The sequence below is a fragment of the Sorex fumeus genome, unplaced genomic scaffold (assembly GCF_029834395.1).
Source record: "Sorex fumeus unplaced genomic scaffold, SorFum_2.1 ptg000018l, whole genome shotgun sequence".
Taxonomy (NCBI): Eukaryota; Metazoa; Chordata; class Mammalia; order Eulipotyphla; family Soricidae; genus Sorex; species Sorex fumeus.
The window spans coordinates 6,246,066-6,267,029 of record NW_026606075.1 but is presented as its reverse complement, the minus strand read 5'-3'; the positions used below and the strand labels follow the sequence as shown (position 1 = coordinate 6,267,029).

General features: G+C 41.8%; 1 protein-coding gene across 1 annotated transcript in view; it reads right to left on the bottom strand.

Annotated features, from left to right (window-relative positions):
* Window positions 1–9,036, bottom strand: part of SPATA9 (spermatogenesis associated 9) — a 30,742-nt gene extending 21,706 nt beyond the window's left edge. The window contains exons 1-3 of the mRNA XM_056112555.1: window positions 8,976–9,036; window positions 8,731–8,819; window positions 1,061–1,288 (exon numbers count right to left, since the gene is read on the bottom strand). Coding sequence (XP_055968530.1) covers window positions 1,061–1,288; window positions 8,731–8,819; window positions 8,976–9,036 — 378 coding nt within the window. The remainder of the gene's footprint in view (window positions 1–1,060; window positions 1,289–8,730; window positions 8,820–8,975) is intronic.
* Window positions 9,037–20,964: the final 11,928 nt, after the last annotated feature.

Genomic DNA, 20,964 nt, shown 5'->3' with positions numbered 1-20,964 from the left:
CAGTAACACACATGAAGAGGTGTGAAGCTAAAATCCTGAATTCTGTAGTATCAATGATGAATCAATGGAAAAATTTTAAAAGCAACCAAAAAGTCAATATACTAAATATATGATAGTTAAATATACCTAATAATGTTTATATATAAACTGGGTTATAGCACTGTCCTCCCGTTGTTCATCAATTTGCTTGAGCGGGCACCAGTAACGTCTCCATTGTGAGACTTGTTACTGTTTTTGGCGTATCAAACACACCACGGGGAGCTTGCTTGCTCTGCTGTGCGGGCAGGATACTCTCGGTAGCTTGCCGGCTCTCCGAGAGGGACGGAGGAACCGAACCCTGGTCGGCTGCGTGCACTAGAAAAACTTAACAAGCCTTAAAAGTCAATGTTTTTCTCTCCCCCAAATCTTGTATGCAAGGCAATCTTTGTCAAATACACCTTTGTGTATTTAACACAAATACTGTAACACTGTCCTCCCATTGTTCATCAAGTTGCTCTAGCAGGCCCAGTAACATCTCCATTGTGAGACTTGTTGTTACTGTGTTTGTCATATGGAATATGTCAGGGGTAGTTGCCAGGCTTTGCTGTGCAGGTGAGATACTCTCGGTAGCTTGCCAGATATAGCCCTCTCCGAGGGGGATGGAGGAATCGAACCCGGGTTGCCCAGGTCAGCCACGTGCAAGGCAAACGCCTTACCACTATGCTATCCCGGCCTTTTAGCTACAATCAAGTGTAATAACACAAATACAATCTTTGTTAAATAAAAGGGACCAGAGTAATGATAGTACAGCAGGGAGGGCCTTTGCCTTGCATGCGGACAGCTGGATTCCAGCCCTGGCATCCCATAAGTTTCCCCCAGCACTGCCAGGAGTAATTTTTGAGTGCAGAGCCAGGAATAAGCCCTCAGCATCACCGGGTGTGACCCAAAAAGAAAAAAAAAAAACTTACTCAACTATTTTTATTCAGCACAGAGGATAAGCAAAGTGCTACATTTTCATATTTTAAATCTTGCAGTTTCAAAAATAGGGTTCATATTTTGTCTGAATGCAATATTCACTTACGTTGACATTATATAAGGGTTGTTTTGGTGCATTAACTTCCCTGAGCAGACGACGAGATAATTCCATTAACTCGGAAACTCTGCAGGCAAGTTGAGGCTTCAGAAGTTTGGCCACTGATTTGGAAGATCTGGATATGCTGCTCAACCCTTGAATTAAGGTTCCTCTGTTGATCTTGGCTAATACGACGGACATTTTTACATTTGGTGGTTGTTGGATGGTGTCTCTTCTCTGGAAAATAAATCTTTGAAAAGTGACTGATATATTGATTCTCCAGGGCACTATTGTTACTGCTCTTCAGAGTACCTTGTAACTGTCATGCCTGATTCCACACATATAATCAGTCAGTGCCCAATAATTTTTTTCCCACTGCACAGACACTTAAATATTTATATAAATATTTTATTTTTCCTGAGAACAAATATTCAGAATCTATAGTGCAATCTTAAGGAGATATATTTTTTCATTTTTACCCCTGGGTGGCTTTTTGGCATTTATTTTAAGGAGCTCTTTCCAAAGTAAACAATTCTTGTTCACAAATAATTTGTGTCAGTTGGGGATATAGCTCATTGTTAAGAGTATTTTCCTCACATGTATGAGGTCTTGGTATTTGATCCTTGGCATACACACACATACACAGACACACAAAATCCCATAAATATTATTTAATGTTAGATTTATCCAAACAGTAATTTTTAAAAATTATAGATATTGTTTTACCTCAAAAAATTAAATAATAAAACATAGAAGGCATGCATAATATATACAAAATGCATTGTACAATTAAAAAATATCAGAAGATTAGTTGACAAGTTTAAGCAATTATTAATCTAAAAACTTCAAAATTTCAAAGAAGGGGCCCAGAGTGACAGTACAGAGGGTACAGGACTTGCAATGCCTGGCAGCTCAGATAGTCCCAAGTAGGGCAGAAGTAATCCCTGACTACAGAGCCAGGAATAAGCCTGAGCACCACCTACTATGGCCTTAAAACCAAAAGCCAAAACCAAAACCCCCCTTAAATTTTAAAGAAGCATTTTGGTAGGAAAAAATCATAGCATTACCCAAACACACAGGAGTGATGAATTTCTTTCTCTGCTCTGTTATAAAGTGAACCCCAGGGAAATAAATCACTTGTAATGTGGTTGGACTAATTGCATTCCATGGAACAGAAAAGCACAGTTCCTGCTATTCATTTAAGTAATTTTAGGTAATATTTTACATTTTTAGTGTATAGCATAAGGGAAAATATTGGTTAAGAACACCAATAATCAGTTTTGAATCTCCAAATATTTCTTCATTGACTTCTTTTGGGATTCTGATGACTAACTCTTCCTTCCATCCCTTTTTTCCCCTCTATCCTTTGCTTTACAAATTACCTCTACTTTGATACTGAACCTTTAAACACTGAAATTAGAGGCAGGTTGATTTTATCCTATGCCTTCATATTACTACAGTCTCATATACTATTTGATCACTTGATACCCCGTTATTCATCGATTTACTTGAGCGGGTGCCAGTAACATCTCCATTCATCCCTGTTGCGTGCTAGCATAGCCCAATGGCATCTGCTTGTTCTAGGAATGTGCAGAGCCTCAAACTGATTATTCAGGGTCTTGACGAAGAAGTCTGAACATCTTGTAGGTGGGCGTCCACGCGATCTTTTGACGTCCTGTGGAATCCAGTCAGCAATGGCTCTAGTCCAGCGGTCATCTGTAAACCTTATTACGTGTCCAGCCCATCTGATTTTTGATGCCTTGGCAAATGAGACAGCATCCCTGATTCTTGAGCGTTGACGGAGATCGGAACTCCGGATTCTATCTCTCATTTGAGTGAAGCATGATACTCCAAGCATAGTTCTTTCGATTCCTCTTTGAGAGACCCGAATAGCGTTCTCATCCTGTTTTCATAAGATCCAGGTCTCTGAGGCATATGTTAATGCAGGAAGAACAGTGGAATCGAAGAGATGTGCTCGTAGCTGGAGGTTCTTTGTCCTCTTAGCTATTTCTTCAACACTCTTGAAGGCATTCCAATCCGCTCTCTTCCTTCTGCATAACTCAGGTGCCAGGTCATTCATCATGTTGATTTCTTGACCTAGGTATATATAACTGTTGCATTCGGAGATGGTGGTTCCGTTGAGAGTGAATGGAGCATCAGGAACAAGACTGTTTCTCATGAACATTGTCTTTTTGAGATTCAGATGTAGTCCGACCTTTCCACACTCACGGTCAAAGTCGGTCAGCATTTGTGCTGCTTGGTTGATGTTTGGTGTTATTAGAACGACGTCATCAGCAAAGCGGAGGTGGTGTAGTTGCCGAACATCTATCATCACTCCCATTCCTTCCCATTCCAGTTGTCGCATGATGTTCTCGAGGGTGGCACTGAAGAGTTTTGGTGAAATGGTATTACCCTGCCGAACCCCTCTCTTGACATGGATGATTACTTCTTTGTAGAATGGTGAGATCCTGGTAGTGAATCCGCAATACAGCTCACAGAGGATCCTGATGTATTGGGCTTGAACGCCCTGATTGGGTAGGGCTTTGATGACCGCTTCCGTCTCAACAGAATCAAAGGCCTTCTTTAAATCAATGAACGTTAGACAGAGCGGCATCTTGAACTCCTGAGAAACCTCAATGAGCTTAGTAATCGTGTGGATATTATCGATGGTACTGAATCCTTTTCGGAACCCGGCTTGTTCACATGGTTGTCCTTCATCTAGTGTTCTGCTAATCCTATTCAGGATGACTCAAGAGAACAGTTTGTAGATGACAGACAATAGGCAGATTGGGCGATAGTTGCCAATGTCGTGGTTGTCTCCCTTCTTGTATAGTAGTACAGTCTTGCTGGTTTTCCATTGGGATGGAACCTTGCATACCTTGCAGGTAGCGTGTGAAGAGCCGAGCCAGTGTATTGATGAGTATTGATGGTAAATTCTTCAGGTGTTCAGGTCTGACCTTGTCTGGGTCAGGTGCTCTTTGTTTTTTTACCGACAAGATGGCGTGTTGAATTTCGAAAGGGAGAACATTGGTAAGGACATATCCATCCTGCAGAATTTGGTATGTGGGCAAGTGGATGTGGCTATTAAAGAGATCCGAATAGAAGTCATGAATAATCTTCTCCATTGCCCTTCTGGAAGATGTGATAGATCCATCAGGATGTCGGAGGGCAGTCATCTTGGTCTTGTAGTTGGTGAAGGACAGGCGGGCATTACGAATGCTTTTCCCGGCTTCTGCTGCGTCTACCAGCACCGCTGCTCTCCTGTCTTTGAGGTCATCCTTGATCGCCTCTCTGCATTGTTTTGCCAGCTCGGACGTTCGCTTGCAGTTGTCTGAGGCATGTGCCAAGCCACGTTGGCGAATAAGTTCAAGAGTGTTTGAAGAAAGGCGTTTTTTTGTGGTTATCTCTCTCTCGGCATTCCTCGCACAATCATGGAGGTGCTGAATCATTCGATTGTATTCCTCATCATGCACTACAACTTTTTAATATATCTATATATTAGATATAGTATCTAGATATATAATAATAATAATAATTTAGATATATAGATATATAATACTGAAAGATATATAAATATATGAGTATATTTTTATATAAAATATATGCTCACATATATTTATATAATTATATCAATATTTAATTAAGAGATAATTTTATTAATAATTACTTTGTTTATAATCATAAAATATTTAAAAAAAAAAAAACTTCCCTCCCGTTGATCGTCGATTTGCTCGAGCGGGCCCAGTAACGTCTCCATTGGAGACTTTGTTGTTACTGTGTCCGGCATATCGAATACTCTCGGTAGCTTGCCGGGCTCTCCGAGAGGGGCAGAAACTATAGTTATATATATATAGCATTATACATATCTAGCACAAACTTCTCTTGGACTTCAAACCTCTTTATCAAATTTACAACTCAACACTATGGTTTTGAGAAAATGTGGCATACTCATGAAACTGTGGGAAATTAAAATTAATTATCTTCATCTCCAAATTACTTCATCTAATCTATCTCAGTTAATAGGATCACTATTCTTTCAGTTACCCAAGGAATCCAGTCTTTCTTAAGTCCTACTTAATTTTGCTTTCTTCTTTTTTTTGTAATCTGTTCATTATCCTCCCACTGTGCATCGATTTTGCTCGAGCGGGCCCAGTAACGTCTCCATTTTGAGACTTCTTGTTACTGTGTTTGGCATATCGAATACTCTCTGTAGCTTGCCGGGCTCTCCGAGAGGGGCGGAGGAATCGAACCCGGCTCGGCTGGGCTGGCTTGTGCAGGGCAATCACCCTACCACTGTGCTATCGCTCCAGCCCTAATTATTTATTATCCATAATTTTAAAAAAATTTTTATTTAAAAAATTTATTTATTGAATCACATTGACCTACAGTTACAAAGCTTTCATGTTTGAGTTTCAGTAATCGAACACTCATCCTTCCACCAGTGCACATTTTCCTCCACCAAAAACCCCCAAATAAGAAATCTGGCTTCAAAATATGCTAAATATCTTTTCTATCCAGCCCTTCCTTTCCATTCTCAATGTTGATATCCTTGTTCTTAACTGGTAGTTACCATAAAAATCTTACCAGGAGCTCAGTCCACATTCAGACTTCATTACCACTCTTCATTAAATACAAACTGAGCCAGGCACAAGCATGAGCACTGTCGGGTGGGGCCCCCAACTCCCCATACCCCAAAATTTAAAAAAAAAAATTAAATAAAAACAAACTGAACATTATTTCCATGTTAAAATCTTCCTGGTGACAAAAATCTAGCTTTGCTTGAAGGGTGGTTGGGAAAATTGGAGACAATGGTAGAGAGAAGCTGATAATGGTGCTGGGATTGGTGTTGGAAAATATTGCCTATAACAAATATTGCCTATAACAAAACTCAATAATGCCTATAACAAATCATCGTGAAAAGTTTGCAAACCACAGTGTTTACATAAAGTGTGGGGGGAAATTTACACAAGTAGGCCTTACCTAATATATGTAAACTCCAAAATATATTAGTACATAATTTCTTTAAAAGTTGGGGGCTGGAGCAATAGCACAGCAGGTAGGGCATTTGTCTTGCAGATAGCTGACCCGGGTTTAATTCCCAGCATCCCTTATGGTCCCCTGAGCACTGCCAGGAGTAATTCTTGAGTGCAGAGTGAAGAGTAACCCAAAAAGCAAAAGCAAAGTAAAAAACCCGTTTAATTAATATCAGGTAAGGCATGATTATTACCATAATGAGATCCAAATAGAAAATAAAATTTAATGAAATACAGTTTAGATTCCAGAGTTGAATGTAGCAATAATAAACATTCTATTATGTTGTATTGAAGGGTTTTATTTTTCTTATTTACATAGGTTAAAATCATATAGCAATCACAAATTGGCTCTTACTGATGTGTTTTCTGATCATTTTATTTGTCATTTCTTAAAGTTTTGTTGGAACAAGTAAAAGCAAAGTAAATTCGTTAAGTACCTAAAGGGACTTTGGTGGAGGGAAAGTCATACTTGTGGTGTTGGAACACCAAATGCCCCAAACAACTGTATAACGAACAACTTTGTAAGTCATGGTGTTTTTAATAAAAATACATTTTTTAAAATTTTACCTTGGGGGTGGGGGAAGGGGTGGGACAGGACCAGGGATCTTACCCAGGTCTCTTATACGTAAGGCATGTAATTTACCACTGAACGATATCAAATGAGCTATACAAAGATATCCATACTGTAACTTGTGCCTACATTTTCCAATCTTCAGTTAATTCCTGCCTCAACTCTTTCATGCTATTCATTCAAATTTACTTAATAGTCCGGGAACACACTCGGCTATTTAGTACTACTTTGGCCTGATACTCTTTCTCTTGGAATATTCGTTGCTGTTCCTATCAACTTGATTTATTTGTTCTTTTTTCATCTCGAAAACTACCATTCACCCTTTTAGACCCAAGTTAATCAACCTTCCATCATTCGTGAAGCCCTTTCTGATCATCCTAGGTAGAACCACTCATTCTTCAATATTGGATATAGCTCTGATCATATTCCAATGCAGTTACTGCTTACAACTCTGTTTTCATTGAGTGAGTGTTTAGACGAAAGGGATCCTGTTTGCTCCTCTCTGTATTCACTCTCTCCAGCACAGGGCAATAGGAAAGCACTGACGACGCCTCATATGACTAGATGTCTGAACACATCGTTAAGGGTAACTATAGACTTTGTGATTACTATGCTATGCAGAGTGCTTTTTTGTTTACCGACAGGTTTTAGTTCACATTTGGCATTGTCAGAAGTCTGTTTTCTGGGTAGTAGATTGTTACTCTTCTATGTAATTTTACAACCTCACAACACAACTCTTAGCTGTAGTCAAAAAGCCTGAAATGTTTTTTCATTAACAGCTGTATATTTCTTTTTTTTTCTTTTTTTTTTTATTAGTGAAACACCATGAGGTACAGTTGTAGATTTACAATTTTTTGTGCTTGGGTTTCAATTATACAATGATCAGATACCCATCCCTCCACCAGTGCCCATTTTTCACCACCATGGATAATGTCCCCCCCCACCCCCATCCCCCCATCCCCCCCGCCTCTGTGGCAGGGCAATCCCCTGTGTTCTCTCTCTCCTTTTGGGTGTTGTGGTCTGCAAAAGAGGCATTGAGTGGCAAACATGTTCAGTCCATAGTCCACTTTCAACATGCATCTCCCCTCCCTCCTGGGAGGGACCTCCAAACACCCTTTATTTGGTGTTCCCTTCTCTATCTGAGCTGCCCTTTCCTCTAGAATGCCCGACTGGCACTAAACTATGGAGTAATCCTCCTGGTGCTGATCTCAGCTATTCTTGGGTATTAATCTCCTATTTTGTTACTTTATATCCCCCAGATGAATGCAATCTTTCTATGTCTATCCCTCTCTTTCTGACTCATTTCGCTTAGCATGATACTTTCCATGTTGTACCACTTGTATATAAATTTCATGACTTCATCTTTTCTAAGAGCTACATAGTACTACATTGTGTAGATGTACCAAAGTTTCTTTAACCAGTCATCTGTTCTTGGGCACTCAGGTTTCTTCCAGTTTCTGGCTATGGTAAAGAGTACAGCTGTATATTTCTGAGTAAGATAGGTTCCATGACTGACACAACAAAGTCGTTATTTTTTTTCCTGGAAATATATTGTTTCAAAATTTTCTATCGATCCTCTCTTTAACCCTCAAGATTTTATCTGTCAAGCCCTTTTAGGATCTGAGTTTTAATATACATACATGTACACCGTGCTTAAGGTGATATCATTATTTCCTTCCACCAGTAAAACAGAGACCCATACACTTTTTATCTTTATACTTGTATAATTTACATCATTTATATTTTAGCACATACTTCAAATTATGCTTGTATGATTTTTCAGATTTAACATCATACAAACCTTAATATGCTATATAGTAATTATGCCCATAAAAGAGTTCCAGATTTCTAATGACATGGTGATTATCCTTAAAATTCATCTATCCATTCTCCTTCCTTGTCCATAATCTCTGCTTTTCATAGAGTCCTTCCCAATGAGTATTATTTGAAATTAGTCTGAGACGAAATGAATATTTTCCTAAGATTCAAATCCTGATCTCAAAATTTTAACATAGTTGGTATATTAAAAATATACTTGTGGCAATTATTTTCAAAGGTATGAAATCACTTCTTACCTTATTACTCTGCGATACTCTTAGAATGGTAGGGAATTCATCTTTAAACTCATCTATAAGGTCGATGATGACTCTCTGGATCCCTTTGACTAAAACAAACATAGAAGTTAGTAGGGGAGGGAAATGCTTAACTTAAAACATCCCTTCACCAAAATTCAGAAGATAGAACTCTAGGTCTGACATCTAGATTTTAGTCCGAGTAATCCCCCACAATAATATGCCCTTTAAAACAAGATGATGTATACTTCTTCCAGAAACGTTCATCAACACCTGCCCACATATCCACCCAATAGGCCTGGCTGACATGAAGAAATGATGCCTGGGTTCCTAGTGCTAGGCAAGCTTGCAATGCTTATCCTACTCTGCCATTAGTGAGAGATGAGAGCAGTCTTCCACCCAAGAAAGCAGACAAGCAGAGAACCTGCTGCTCCAGCTGGAATCCTTTGTTACTGCACAATGGGCCTCTGAGAACTTGTCACAGAATCTTCTGAAATCATTCCGGCAATGGCGACAAGAAGAGGAAGTGTGAGTTTAGGGGCATAGGAAAGGAAAAATATTTTTAAATGAATCACAATATGAAATTCTGCAATATAAACTGGATTATGTTGCATTTTCTGTAGTGATAAATTAATGGGCCACCTGAGAATAAAACTCCCCTTGCAATGGATTAGTATATGTTCTAATGCTTCTTCACATTGATGCCAAGTGAAAAAGAAACATGAGGTATTAGAAACTTATGAACAGACTGATTTTCCTTCATGAATCAGTAGTCAAACCCAGGCCAAAAATGTGCATTTTTTGGGGTCTTTTTCCATATTTTCTTAGTAGTACGGGAGATCAAGGCAGACACTACCACTGAACCTCATTGTGTGTGTGGGGGTGGGGGGGCGGAGGCTGGTGTATAAGCATTGTTTGTGATGTTGGCGATGAAACCTATGGTATTACTTCTTTGAATTTTGAGTTTTGGAGCCAGAGAAAGAGTACAGGGGTCTCGAGCTTGGCTTGCATGGTGCAAACCCAAGGTCAGTAGTTGGCACCACAGACAGCCCTAAGGCCCACCAGGAATGATCCCTGAGCACAGAGCCAGGATTAAAAGGCCTGAATATTGCTAGGTACTGCTCAAAGATTAAAAAAAAAATTAAAGAAATTAATGTTTTCCTGTTTTATCTTTCATTCCCTTCCCTTTCTCCAAGTACCCAGGTACTATTCGTCTTCAGATGACTATTATTTCCCCCTTAGGGAAGGGAAGAATTTCACAGACGTGATTCATTGCCTGGTTCTAGTCTAGTATGAATGAATTAAGCATTGACTTATGTAAAACTTTAATTTGAAACTTTTACATATAACTGTAGTTAGGTAATTTCTTCTTCTTTTTAAAATTTTGGCCCACACCTGAAGATGTTCCAGGGTTACTCCTGGCTCTATGCTCAGGAGTCACTTCCGGTGGTGCTCAGGGGACCATATGGAATGCCAGGGACTGAACCTGGGTCAGCCACATGCAAGGCAGGAGACTTACTCACTATCCCATCTCTCCAGCCCCGATATCATTTTCTTCAACAATCATAGAGTTCTATCCATGAACATTGTTTGGGAAAGAATTTGCTCGAACCTTTCACCTGAAGCCTATCTTAATTAGACATAGATGAACAGACAATCTATAAGATGGTGAAGTCTGTATCTCTCAATAAGTCACTAAGTTATTAGAATTATGCATTCTCAGGGGAAAAACTGATAATACAGTCTCTGTTGTTATTCTCTGTTCTCTCCCATTTTATTCCCTGATTCTTATTAACAAAATGCTCATCCCAGCATCTCAGTGTCCTAGTTCCCAATTGGTTTCACCCACTTTTCTTCTCTTTCATCACTCTTCTAACCCTTGTAGGCATCCTATGAAATGAACAGAGCTCTAAGAAGAATGTAACTAAGGCTAATATTTTCCACAATATTGCATAACCAACTTCATGTGTTATGCTTTGAAAAGTTATTTTTTCTTTCATCCTCATCCTAGAAAAAAATATTTCCCATTCAGACTTCATGAAAAACAGTAAGGAAGTCTCTCAAAAAATTAAAAACTGAGTTTCTGAGACTGAGTTTCCGAGATCTCCAAGCCTACTCGGATTGGAGTCGAGCATCCTCCACCCAGATCCTCCAAATTCCAGTAGGCGGGGGTCACACCCACCAACTGGCCCCCTGGCGCCGTGTAATCCCATCAGCGGCCAAGACTCTGAGACTATAAAAACCAGCTCCCGGAACCGCGCGGCCACATTCGCGGCCGTGCGACATCTTATTATGACACCTCATTCCTACTTTGACAAACTGGCAGGCTACCGAATGTAGCCTGCCCACATGGCAGAGTCTGGCAAACTCCCCGTGGCGTACCCAATATGCCAAATACCAGTAACAATGATGGGTCTCATTCTCCTAAAGAGCCTTGAATATAATCTCAGGGCTAGGATGAAGGAGACGTTACTGGGGCCTGCTCGAGGCAATCGACGAATAACAGGATGATCTGTGATCTGTGATCTGAGTTTCCATATGCACAGATTTCACTTCATGGGTCTATATAAGAGTCAAAAAATAATATGAAAAGCTAGTTGTACTCCATATTGACCAACATCACTGGAAGGGGCCCCCAGGTTCCTTAGTCCCAGCTGCAAGTCCTCCCCCTCACCCCACAAAAATAGATATTTTCACTCCTATGTTCAATGCAGCGCTATTGACAATAGCCAAGATAGAAACAACCCAGGTGTTCAAAAACCAGATAAGCATTAGAATTATATGCGATGTATATATGCACAGTGGAATACTAAGAAATAATATTAAGAATATTAAGGAAGGATGAAGTGCTACAGTTTTCTGCCATGTGGATAGAACTAGAAGTAATGGAATTAGAAGGCAAAATGAGCTTAAGAGAAAAAAAGAGAATGACAAATACTGAATGACCTCAGGTGGAAAATAAAGTTAGTGCGAGAACGTAAAAAATGCTAGTGAAAAATCATCATTAAAGGCTATTCCAGTAATAATAGAGAGAGGACATTTTCATATATTTAGCATTTATTGAGCTCTACTAGTTGTCACTGATTCCAGTCCTGAGGGTAAGTTGGTGAAGAAAACAGATACAACTTTTTGCTCTACAGGAACTTCCAGTGGAATATCCAGCAGGAGATAATCCAACTATTTGCTATTTTCTCTGAACCTAGAAGATCCATTTAAAAACCCATTTGCATTAGAAGCTGGTTAAGATTTTGAGGTGAATGTTTTATACCCATATTTTCCATAACACTAGAAAAAATAATTCTACATTTATAAACTTATCCTCTGATAAAAAGGTGTATGTTATTTTAGCAGTAGAAAGATGTATGGTTTATGAATGTTTTAAGATAAGAATTTTTTTTATCTCATTCATCACCTCTGTCATCACTGTATAATAAACACTTTAAGCACTGATAGATTTTTCTGATAGATTCCAACTTGAAAAGAGGTAATATATAATGGAAACATTTCCAAAAAAAGCAAGTAAATGCATGTTAAATGCATTTAAATATGTGTAGCCACTTCCCACCCCACCCCATATATGTGTATTTGGGATAAGGGGGCGGGGGGCCTCCTAAGTGGTTCTTAGGAGGTCCAGGGCCTCTAGGAGTGATTCTTGGCCAAACAGGCTGGAGCATCCATGGCATGCACCTTACCTGCTGTACTATCTAATGCTTCCAATCTCGATGTTTGGTTAAAAGTCTTGGATTTATCTACTTCTGCTATGATCTCTACATTCTTAGTATGATTGAAAATAGAGATTTTCTGGTTTTGGTCCCTTCACTCAACTTCATCGCCTCGACCGGTGGTCTCCAAAGTGGGCAATATCTGATGCCATATATGCTCACTAATGGCCATGATCCAAAGTCTCTGAAATAAATCAACAACAACATAGGACAATACACTGTAGAGATGCCTCTGGACCCAAGGTCACCATCCAGTTAAAAAACAAAAACAAAACCTAAATTAACAACAACAACAACAGAAAAGTGGGCAATATACAAAGTGGACAGTACATACCGTGAGCAGTATATACAGACAGTGGGCAATATAGAGGGCACAGGTGGCACAGGAGTAATCTGGGAGAGCGGTTGTGGTGTCTTGTATGGTTAGAGGTGGTTTCTATGTGTTTGTTTAAAGGAGGTAGATTTCTGGGGAGGGCCTTCTGACTTGTTTTTTCTGTTGTTGTTGTTGTTTTTGTTTTTTCTTCGAAAGAGGCGATAGGTCAGTTTGGAAACTCTGACCTAGATATTTAAGCAGATGTCCCTGGTCAGATCAATCATAATCAAATATAGTGTAAAAGAAAGTTGGTTAATCCTTGTGATCCCTCTTAATTATAAAAAATGAAATGTTTACTAAGCAGCACTAAAACCGAAAACATGAAAGGATTTTTGGTTTATTTTTGTTTTGTTATTGACCGCTCCTTTTTTTGACCTAACATGTTGAAAGTAAACTGATGAAACCTCACTTTCAAGTGGAACTTACTGGGGCTGAGGCAACAGGACAGTGGAGAGGTCGATTGTCTTGCCTGTGCTTGGCCCAGGTTTGATGCATAGCATATGGTCCTCTGAACCTGCCAGGAGTGATCTCTGAGAACAGAGCCAGAAGTAAGCCCTGTATACAACCAGGTGTGGCCCCAAAACCAAATAAATAAAGTGGAATTCATGAAGACACAATGCATCATGCACTAATCTATAAGGTGTGATTGTATTTCTTTTCAGGCAATAAAAACCTCCTCGGTACTTCTAAGTTACTTTGTATAAAAATAATTCTTAGATTGGAGCTAGAGAGACAGTACCGGAGCTAGGTCACTTGCCTTGCATGCGACTGACCCGTTATGGTCCACATCGCCAGGAGTAGTCCCAGAGCACAGAGATATGACTACATGCTCATGCTGTGTACCACTGGGTGTGGCCCAAGAAGGCATGAATAAGTCAATAATTCTTAAAGTAACAGTAATTTTTACATGATAAAAGTCTAATGAATTGCTTAGTCACAAATTGTCTTCAAGTAACTGTTCTATGTAATAAAACACTCATTTTAAGAAAATTATATTTTCCTGATCAACAGTTTGTTGGGGTTTAGTTTTCCTTCCTAGTACTATATGCCTTTCTTCTGAGATCAACTTGATTTATAACACTCAATTTTAGTACAGTTGCATGCCTCTTCAAATGTATCTGATCAACAATTTTAAATTGTAACTGCCTAATTTGGGTTTTTTCGTATTTTTCCAATACTGCAGACATCTTATAAGGGTTATCTAAGAGACTTGGGAAAGCAAAAGCTTGTTTTCCTTGAAAGGGGTGGTAGTAAAACCGTTCGTCTCATTTCCTCACCCTCTGTTCTATTTAAAGGCAGGAAGCCCTGGGGAGATAGTACAGTGGTTAAGGCACTTGCCTAGCAAGTGGCTGCTCCCTGGGCACTGGTTTGAATCCAACAACACATATAGCCCAGCCAGGTGTAGCTCTTGCATACAGAGCCAGATGTGGATCCCCCAAAGCATGTAAAACAACAGTTATGTTGGCCATACAGGTTAGTATCTCTAAGTATAAAAGAGGAACCAGGATCTGAGGGATTTAGAATGTGATTCTCCCCCAGCACTTATCCCAACCATCTGCCAGAACAAGGTCTCTTGTCTAGATGCTCTTTTCATAAACCTTTCAAAAAAAACATCTGATGACATCACTTTTGACAGCGATAGTGCAGGGTTAGGGTGCTTGCCTTGCCCAAGGCTGACTGGGGTCTGATCCCTGGCATCCCATATGGTCTCCTGAGCACCACCAAGAGCGGTCCCTGAGTGCAGAGCCAGGAGTAACCCCTGAGCATTGTCGGGTATGGCCCCCAAATCAAAAACTGAAAAATAAATAAATGAAAAGCCTCTCAAATCGCCTCTCGTGGTTGGTGTGAGTGGTTTTTAAGATCACATAGAAAAATGAAACAATAGGATACACACGATTTGAACTCCCCTAAAATTTTAGAATAAGATACAAATTAGCAGAAAAACTGCTATGACTCACCTTTACCCTTTTCATCAAAATCTGAATATACATTTTATGTCAAGCTTTGGGGAACAAAAATTAACAAAAATTTCTAGACCTAAATAAAGGTTCATAAGTCAGGATTACAGCCCATTGCAGTAAAAAAAAAATACAAGACATGCATAGGATGTCACCTAGGCAACCAAGAGAAGAAGTGCCAAGGTGGCAGAGGAGTGAGAAACAAAACCAGAACATGTCAGACACTGCAGGAGAAACTGCTTTCGTGGAACCTGCCTTAGACGGAGAGAGCAAATTAACGGGGTCATTCTATGCAATAGTCAATGCAATAATAGAACCGAAAAAGAACGATGCATGGATGCACCGGAGCAATAGTACAGCGGGTAAGGCGCTTGTCTTGAACACGGCCAACCCAGGATCAATTTCTGGCATCCCAGATGGTGCCCTGAGCCTTCCAGGAGTGGTTCCTGAGTGCAGTCAGGAGTAGGTCCTGAGCATCGAGGGGCACCTCATTGTTAGGACTCAGAGCACGATCAGTACATTCTTTTTTATTTTATTTTTTTAAAGCATCCTCTCCCGGCCATGCTCAGGGGTTCCTCCTGGCTCTGCACCCAGGGATCACTCCCTGCGGTCCTCCGGGAATCCTATGGGATGACGAGGATGGAACTCTGGTCTAGGGCATGCAAGGCAAGCATCCGGCCCGCTGTACTATCTCTCCAGCCCTCAATAAATTATAAAGCCAAATACGGTGTTTCCTGCATAGAATGGGTTTCAGGCTTGCAGTGCACTTTCACCCTAGCTCAAAATGTCAGATGCAGTCTCTTGCCCCAGTTTCAACATAAACAAAGACAAAATGTTTGAGTCCCTTTCTATTCAATAGACAGCTGTTAGGGTTAGGGCTAGGGATGTAGAGGGTTTGGGTGGAAAGTCAGGTGAATTTTCCAACATAAAATGGGAAGTGAAGCATTTTGCGATTGTTAGGTTGGGGCTGGTGGGTAGGACACTGTGCCTGTTCTAGGGTCGTTATGTTTAAAATATGGCAAGATTAGTGATGTGTCCCTCTCCTCTCGACCAGGCCCCACGCAGTGGGGCTCAGGTGAGGCTGCAGGCCTGCTGGCAGGTGCAGGAGCAAGTGGCAGGGCAAGGAGCCAGGGCACTGCGACGTGGTGACGTGGGCATCGCCTGGGGGCGGCAGGGAGGGGGGAGGGACAGGCCGGGGCTGACGCTGTCCCAGCCAGGGGAAGCACCAGAATTGCTGCAGCTGGACCGGGAGTTGGTCCTGGCTTGGGGGTCGGGGTGCTGTCCTGGTTTCTCGCCAACTCATCTTACCTACTTTAGATGCCTCTAGCCCTTGTCCTTGCATTTCGTTTCTTCGGGTTTTTGTTATTGTTACGGTTGTTTGTCTTTGGGGGGGCCACACCTGGCAGTACTCGGGACTCACTCCTGACAGTGCTCATTCCTGAGAGTGCTCACGGATCACTCTTGGTGGCCTCGCCTCTGTCCTTCAGCGCTGCCCAGGGAGCTGCTTTCCTGTCTGAGACCGGAGCCTGCCTGCTCACAGGCTTTGCCCATGAGCAGAAAGGTGCGGAAAGCGTTGGTTCACCGGGGCTGCAACAAGCCCTGCACCACTTTCAAGACTTTAGTAAAGGTTTTACAAGACACGCCCAGTGGTGCCAGAGCGCAGATTTAATTAGAAAAGTTGTACCTGTTTTCTCTTTTATTATTGGGAGGCTCACCCTGTGGTATACTGGGTTGACTCCTGGCTCTGTGCTCAGGGGTCATTTCTGGCAGGGAGCAGGGGACTATATGGGGTGACCGGGGTCAAGATCAGGTCAAGGCTATGCAAGGCAAACGTCCTACCCACTGCACTATCACTCTCGCCCATCTTCTGGTTCATTTTTTTTTTTTTTGCCAACCCAGTTTATCTTCTATGTTTCAGAGGTATCTTCAGCCCCAGCCCCAGAATTGTGTTTCTCCTACATCACACCACTGATAATTTGGGGAAATTACTTAACAGTTAAGTAATGGGGGACTGGGGGTGGGGGGAAGGTAGAAGGAAAAAGGAACCCTGGAGATCTTTTTTTTTAGTCCTTGGTTTGGCACTGAGATATCACTGCTAGAATTAACTACCAAATAAATTCCTTGGCTCAGTTTATTCATTAGTGAGGTGATGGAATTAAGAGATCCCTAAAAGTTTTTCTGACCTTAGCAACTGTCCTACATTACGGCAGATGGTCATTGCACATTTCTATCACTGCACCTTTCCCAGATCAGCTGCATGCTAGGCCAGTACCCTATCTTCTGCACATCTTTTCAGCCGCTATTATCCTGTACCTTGAATGGGTCTTACATTACTGATTTCCTATCATCATGCATAGTACAAGATCTCGGATTAGGCGGTTCTTCTCTGATATATTGCATTATATATCTGCCACCTCTTCCCTTCTCCCCCAACCTCCCAACCCCATCCTTTATTAGTATGATCATAAAAGGCCTTAAATTTTAATAAGCTGCTATATCTGTGCCTGGCTGTTCCTTGCCGTGGCCCCTTGGAGGGAGCGGGTTGAGCTTTCCTCCCCGCCTCGACCAGGTCTCCGGCAGCCGGAGACCTCCAGGACCAGCCACCACCATGCTGAGACCACTCTCCGCACACCTGAAGGTACTGGCAGAGGGACAAAGCCACGTGAGTTCCGGGGCCGAGATCTCCAAGCCTACTCGGGTTGGAGTCGAGCATCCTCCTCCCAGATCCTCCAAACTCCAGTAGGCGGGGGTCACACCCACCAACTGGCCCCCTGGCGCCGTGTAATCCCATCAGCGGCCAAGACTCAGAGACCATAAAAACCAGAGCCCGGAGGGAGAACAGTGCAGTCTCATTTTATTATGACATCTCATTCCTACTTTGACAATCTGGCAGGCTACCGAATGTAGCCTGCCCACACGGCAGAGTCTGGCAAACTCCCCGTGTCGTACCCAATATGCCAAATACCAGTAACAATGATGGGTCTCATTCTCCTAAAGAGCCTTGAATATAATCTCAGGGCTAGGATGAAGGACACGTTACTGGGGCCTGCTCGAGGCAATCGACGAATAACAGGATGATCTGTGATCTGTGATCTGTTATATCTGTTACTGCTTAACAAATTACCTCAAAGATAGCAACTTAAAACTAGACTTTATTATAATGCTCTGTAGGTCAGGAAGCCAGGAGAGGTTTAGCTGGGTCATTCTAGCTCAGTCTTTCAAGAGGCTGCAGTCAAGCGGTGGCCCTGGCTAGTCATCTTAAGGCTCAACTGAGAGAAAGAGGCCACAGTAACTTTATAAACCTAATCTGAATAGAACACTATTATTGCTACCAGTTTCTTTCTTATTCTTTCTTTCTTTCTTTCTTTCTTTCTTTCTTTCTTTCTTTCTTTCTTTCTTTCTTTCTTTTTATTTTTGGGTCACACCCAGCCATACACAGTGGTTACTCCTGGCTCTGCACTCAGGAATTACTCCTGGCTGTGCTCCAGGGACCATATTGGATGCTGGGGATTGAACCTGGGTTGGCTGAGTGCAAGGCAAACGCCCTACCCACTGTGCTATTGCTCCAGTCCCACTACCAATTTCTAATCACTTGAAATGGAACAGCTCATACTCAAGGGCCGGGGAACTAAGCCCCAGCTTTTAAGGAAACTTATGCCAAAGGATGTGAGCTCATCATATCTGTAAAACAGTCCAAGTGGTTAAGCTCATGATGCTGGATGAAAGTTATGCCAAACTCCGATTTCTTCTTTCAGGCTCAAATTTGTCACTGAAAATGAGAACTGTCAGTCATCTTTTTTGAAATGGCAGATTACTTCTTTCATTTTTGAAAAATTGTCTGCTAAACACTCAGCTCTGCTAAACTGTATTCTCTCTCTGGCAGTCATTTTCTCACATGTAAGTGCTATTCCTTGGAAAGAAGAAACTAATTTAAGCTCATAGCTCATACAAGGATACTGTTAATTTTTTTTTAGACAATCAAGTATTTCAGTATGTGGGAGAGGGCTCTTTGGCCATCTCCTAAGAAATCACAGAGGGGGTATGGTGCTGCCAGCAGGTAAATCTGTACCTTTGAGGTGAGTATATCAGCAGCCTGATGGTGCCTTCAGACTTTCAGATATCCCAAAATTGCTGCTGTGCCTCTGGCCAGACCCCAAAAACTTGGGGCAAAGTTTACCAAGAAAGTAAATGGCCAAAAGTTAGTTATGTGGGAGACACACCCACAACCACCTCTGGCTCAGCTATATAATTGGAGGCAAGGCCTCTCTTGTTCCCGATCAAACTACTTAACAGCCATGATCCCAGAGACCCAGAGACAAATCTTGGAACCCAGTGACTTTTGGCAGAGATGCGCCCGGTTCCCGCAATGGCACCAGTTACTGACACCAGACCACTCCAGGGAGAAAGGGTGTTGTCCCTCTGCCTGCTCCCCCTTGGTGGCTCGGTGGCCGCCATCTTCCAGAGGCCATTGGACAGTCAGGTTTGGGCCCGTGGTGATGAGACACGTGGGGCCTCACAGGATTGGGATGGAGCCAACCCTTTCCTCCCAGCTCCAATGAGACCCCCGAGTCACTGCCCATGAATGGCCTCTCTGGTTCCTGATCAACCTGCTTAACAGCCATGATCCCAGAGACTCAGAAATAAATCTTGGAACCCAGTGGCATTTGGCAGAAATGCGTCTGGACCCTGTAGTAGGTTACTGTCGCCCGGCCACCCCAGGGGGGAAAGGGTGCTGTCCCTCCACCTGCTCCCCTTTGGCAGCTCGGTGGACGCCATCCTTCAGAGGCCATTGGAGAGTCAGGTTTGGGCCCGCAGTGACAAGACACGCTGGTCCTCATGGGATGGGGGTTAAGCCGGCCCTTTCTTCCTCTCCCCAAGGAGACCCGGAGTTGCTGCTCACCAACGGCCTCTCTGGCTCCTGATCAAGCTGCTTAATGGCCATGATCTAAGAGACTCAGGAACAGATCTTGGAACCCAGCAGGGTTTGGCAGAAATCCCTCCAGATTTAAGTCTTAAAATTTCAGAATTCCAAAATCGCGCGGCCACTACTGCGGCTGCACACATCATATGTTATTTAAAACCAGAAATAGAAAACAAATTGTCTACTGTTACCTTTTCGGCAGATCTGCGTGTTGGGGTAAAAAATCTCAAATAATAATGGTGGATCTGATGTCAAAATATTGAATGTAATCAAAGTAGAGAGAGAGTAATGTGGAAATCATCTGCCCCACAGGTAGGGGGAGGGTGTGGGATGGGGGTATACTGGGGTTGTTTGGGGTGGAGAATGGGCACTGGTGAAGGTGTTTCATTGTATGACTGAGACTTAAACCCGAAAGTTTTGTAACTGCTCTCACGGTGATTCAATAAATAAAATTATAAAAAAGACAAAAAAAAGTAAGGTGGAGTTCATGCCCAATTCAATCCAGCCTAATCAATGGCTGAATAAATAGCAATACTCCTACATTTAAAAAAAAAAAGAAATCACATAGAACATGGCAAGCACCTTACCTGTTTTACGGAAATGTGAAGCATGACCTGCAGCCCTTTGAGCCTCTCCCCAGACCTATTTTATAACTATTTTATAAAGAGGCCACACGCAGCAGTGCTCTGGATCCACGTGCTGCCCAGCATCAAACACAGGGTCTTGTAGATGCTTCACCACTTGAGTTCTCTTTGTGAATATTTTTACAATAAATTCTAATCACTTACAGTTTATAAATAGTCATTTCAATAAAGCCATTTCATAGTAAATGTCTCTTTTAAAACACTGTTTTTAATAATTATAAATGCATATGAAGTTGCAAAAATAGTGAAGAGGCAACATTTACTTTGCCCAATTTCCCCCAATAACTACAGTTTACATAAGTAGAGGAGTAGAGAAAACCAACATATGAAAATCAGAACGTTGACATTGGTATAATCTACTGACTTTATCCTTATTTCACCAGTTTTCTAATTTTGTTTTGTTTCGTTTTTGGTTTTGTTTTGTTTGGGGGGGCTCAGAGTTTACTCCTGGCTTTGCATTCAGGAATCATTCCCGGTAGTGCTCGGGGTATCATATGGGGTGCTGGGGATTGAACTTAGGTTGGCCACATGCAAGGCAAACCCTACCCGATGTACTATTGCTCTGGTTCCTTACTAGTTTTATAGGCACTCATTCTTGTATATAATTCTAGCTATATAC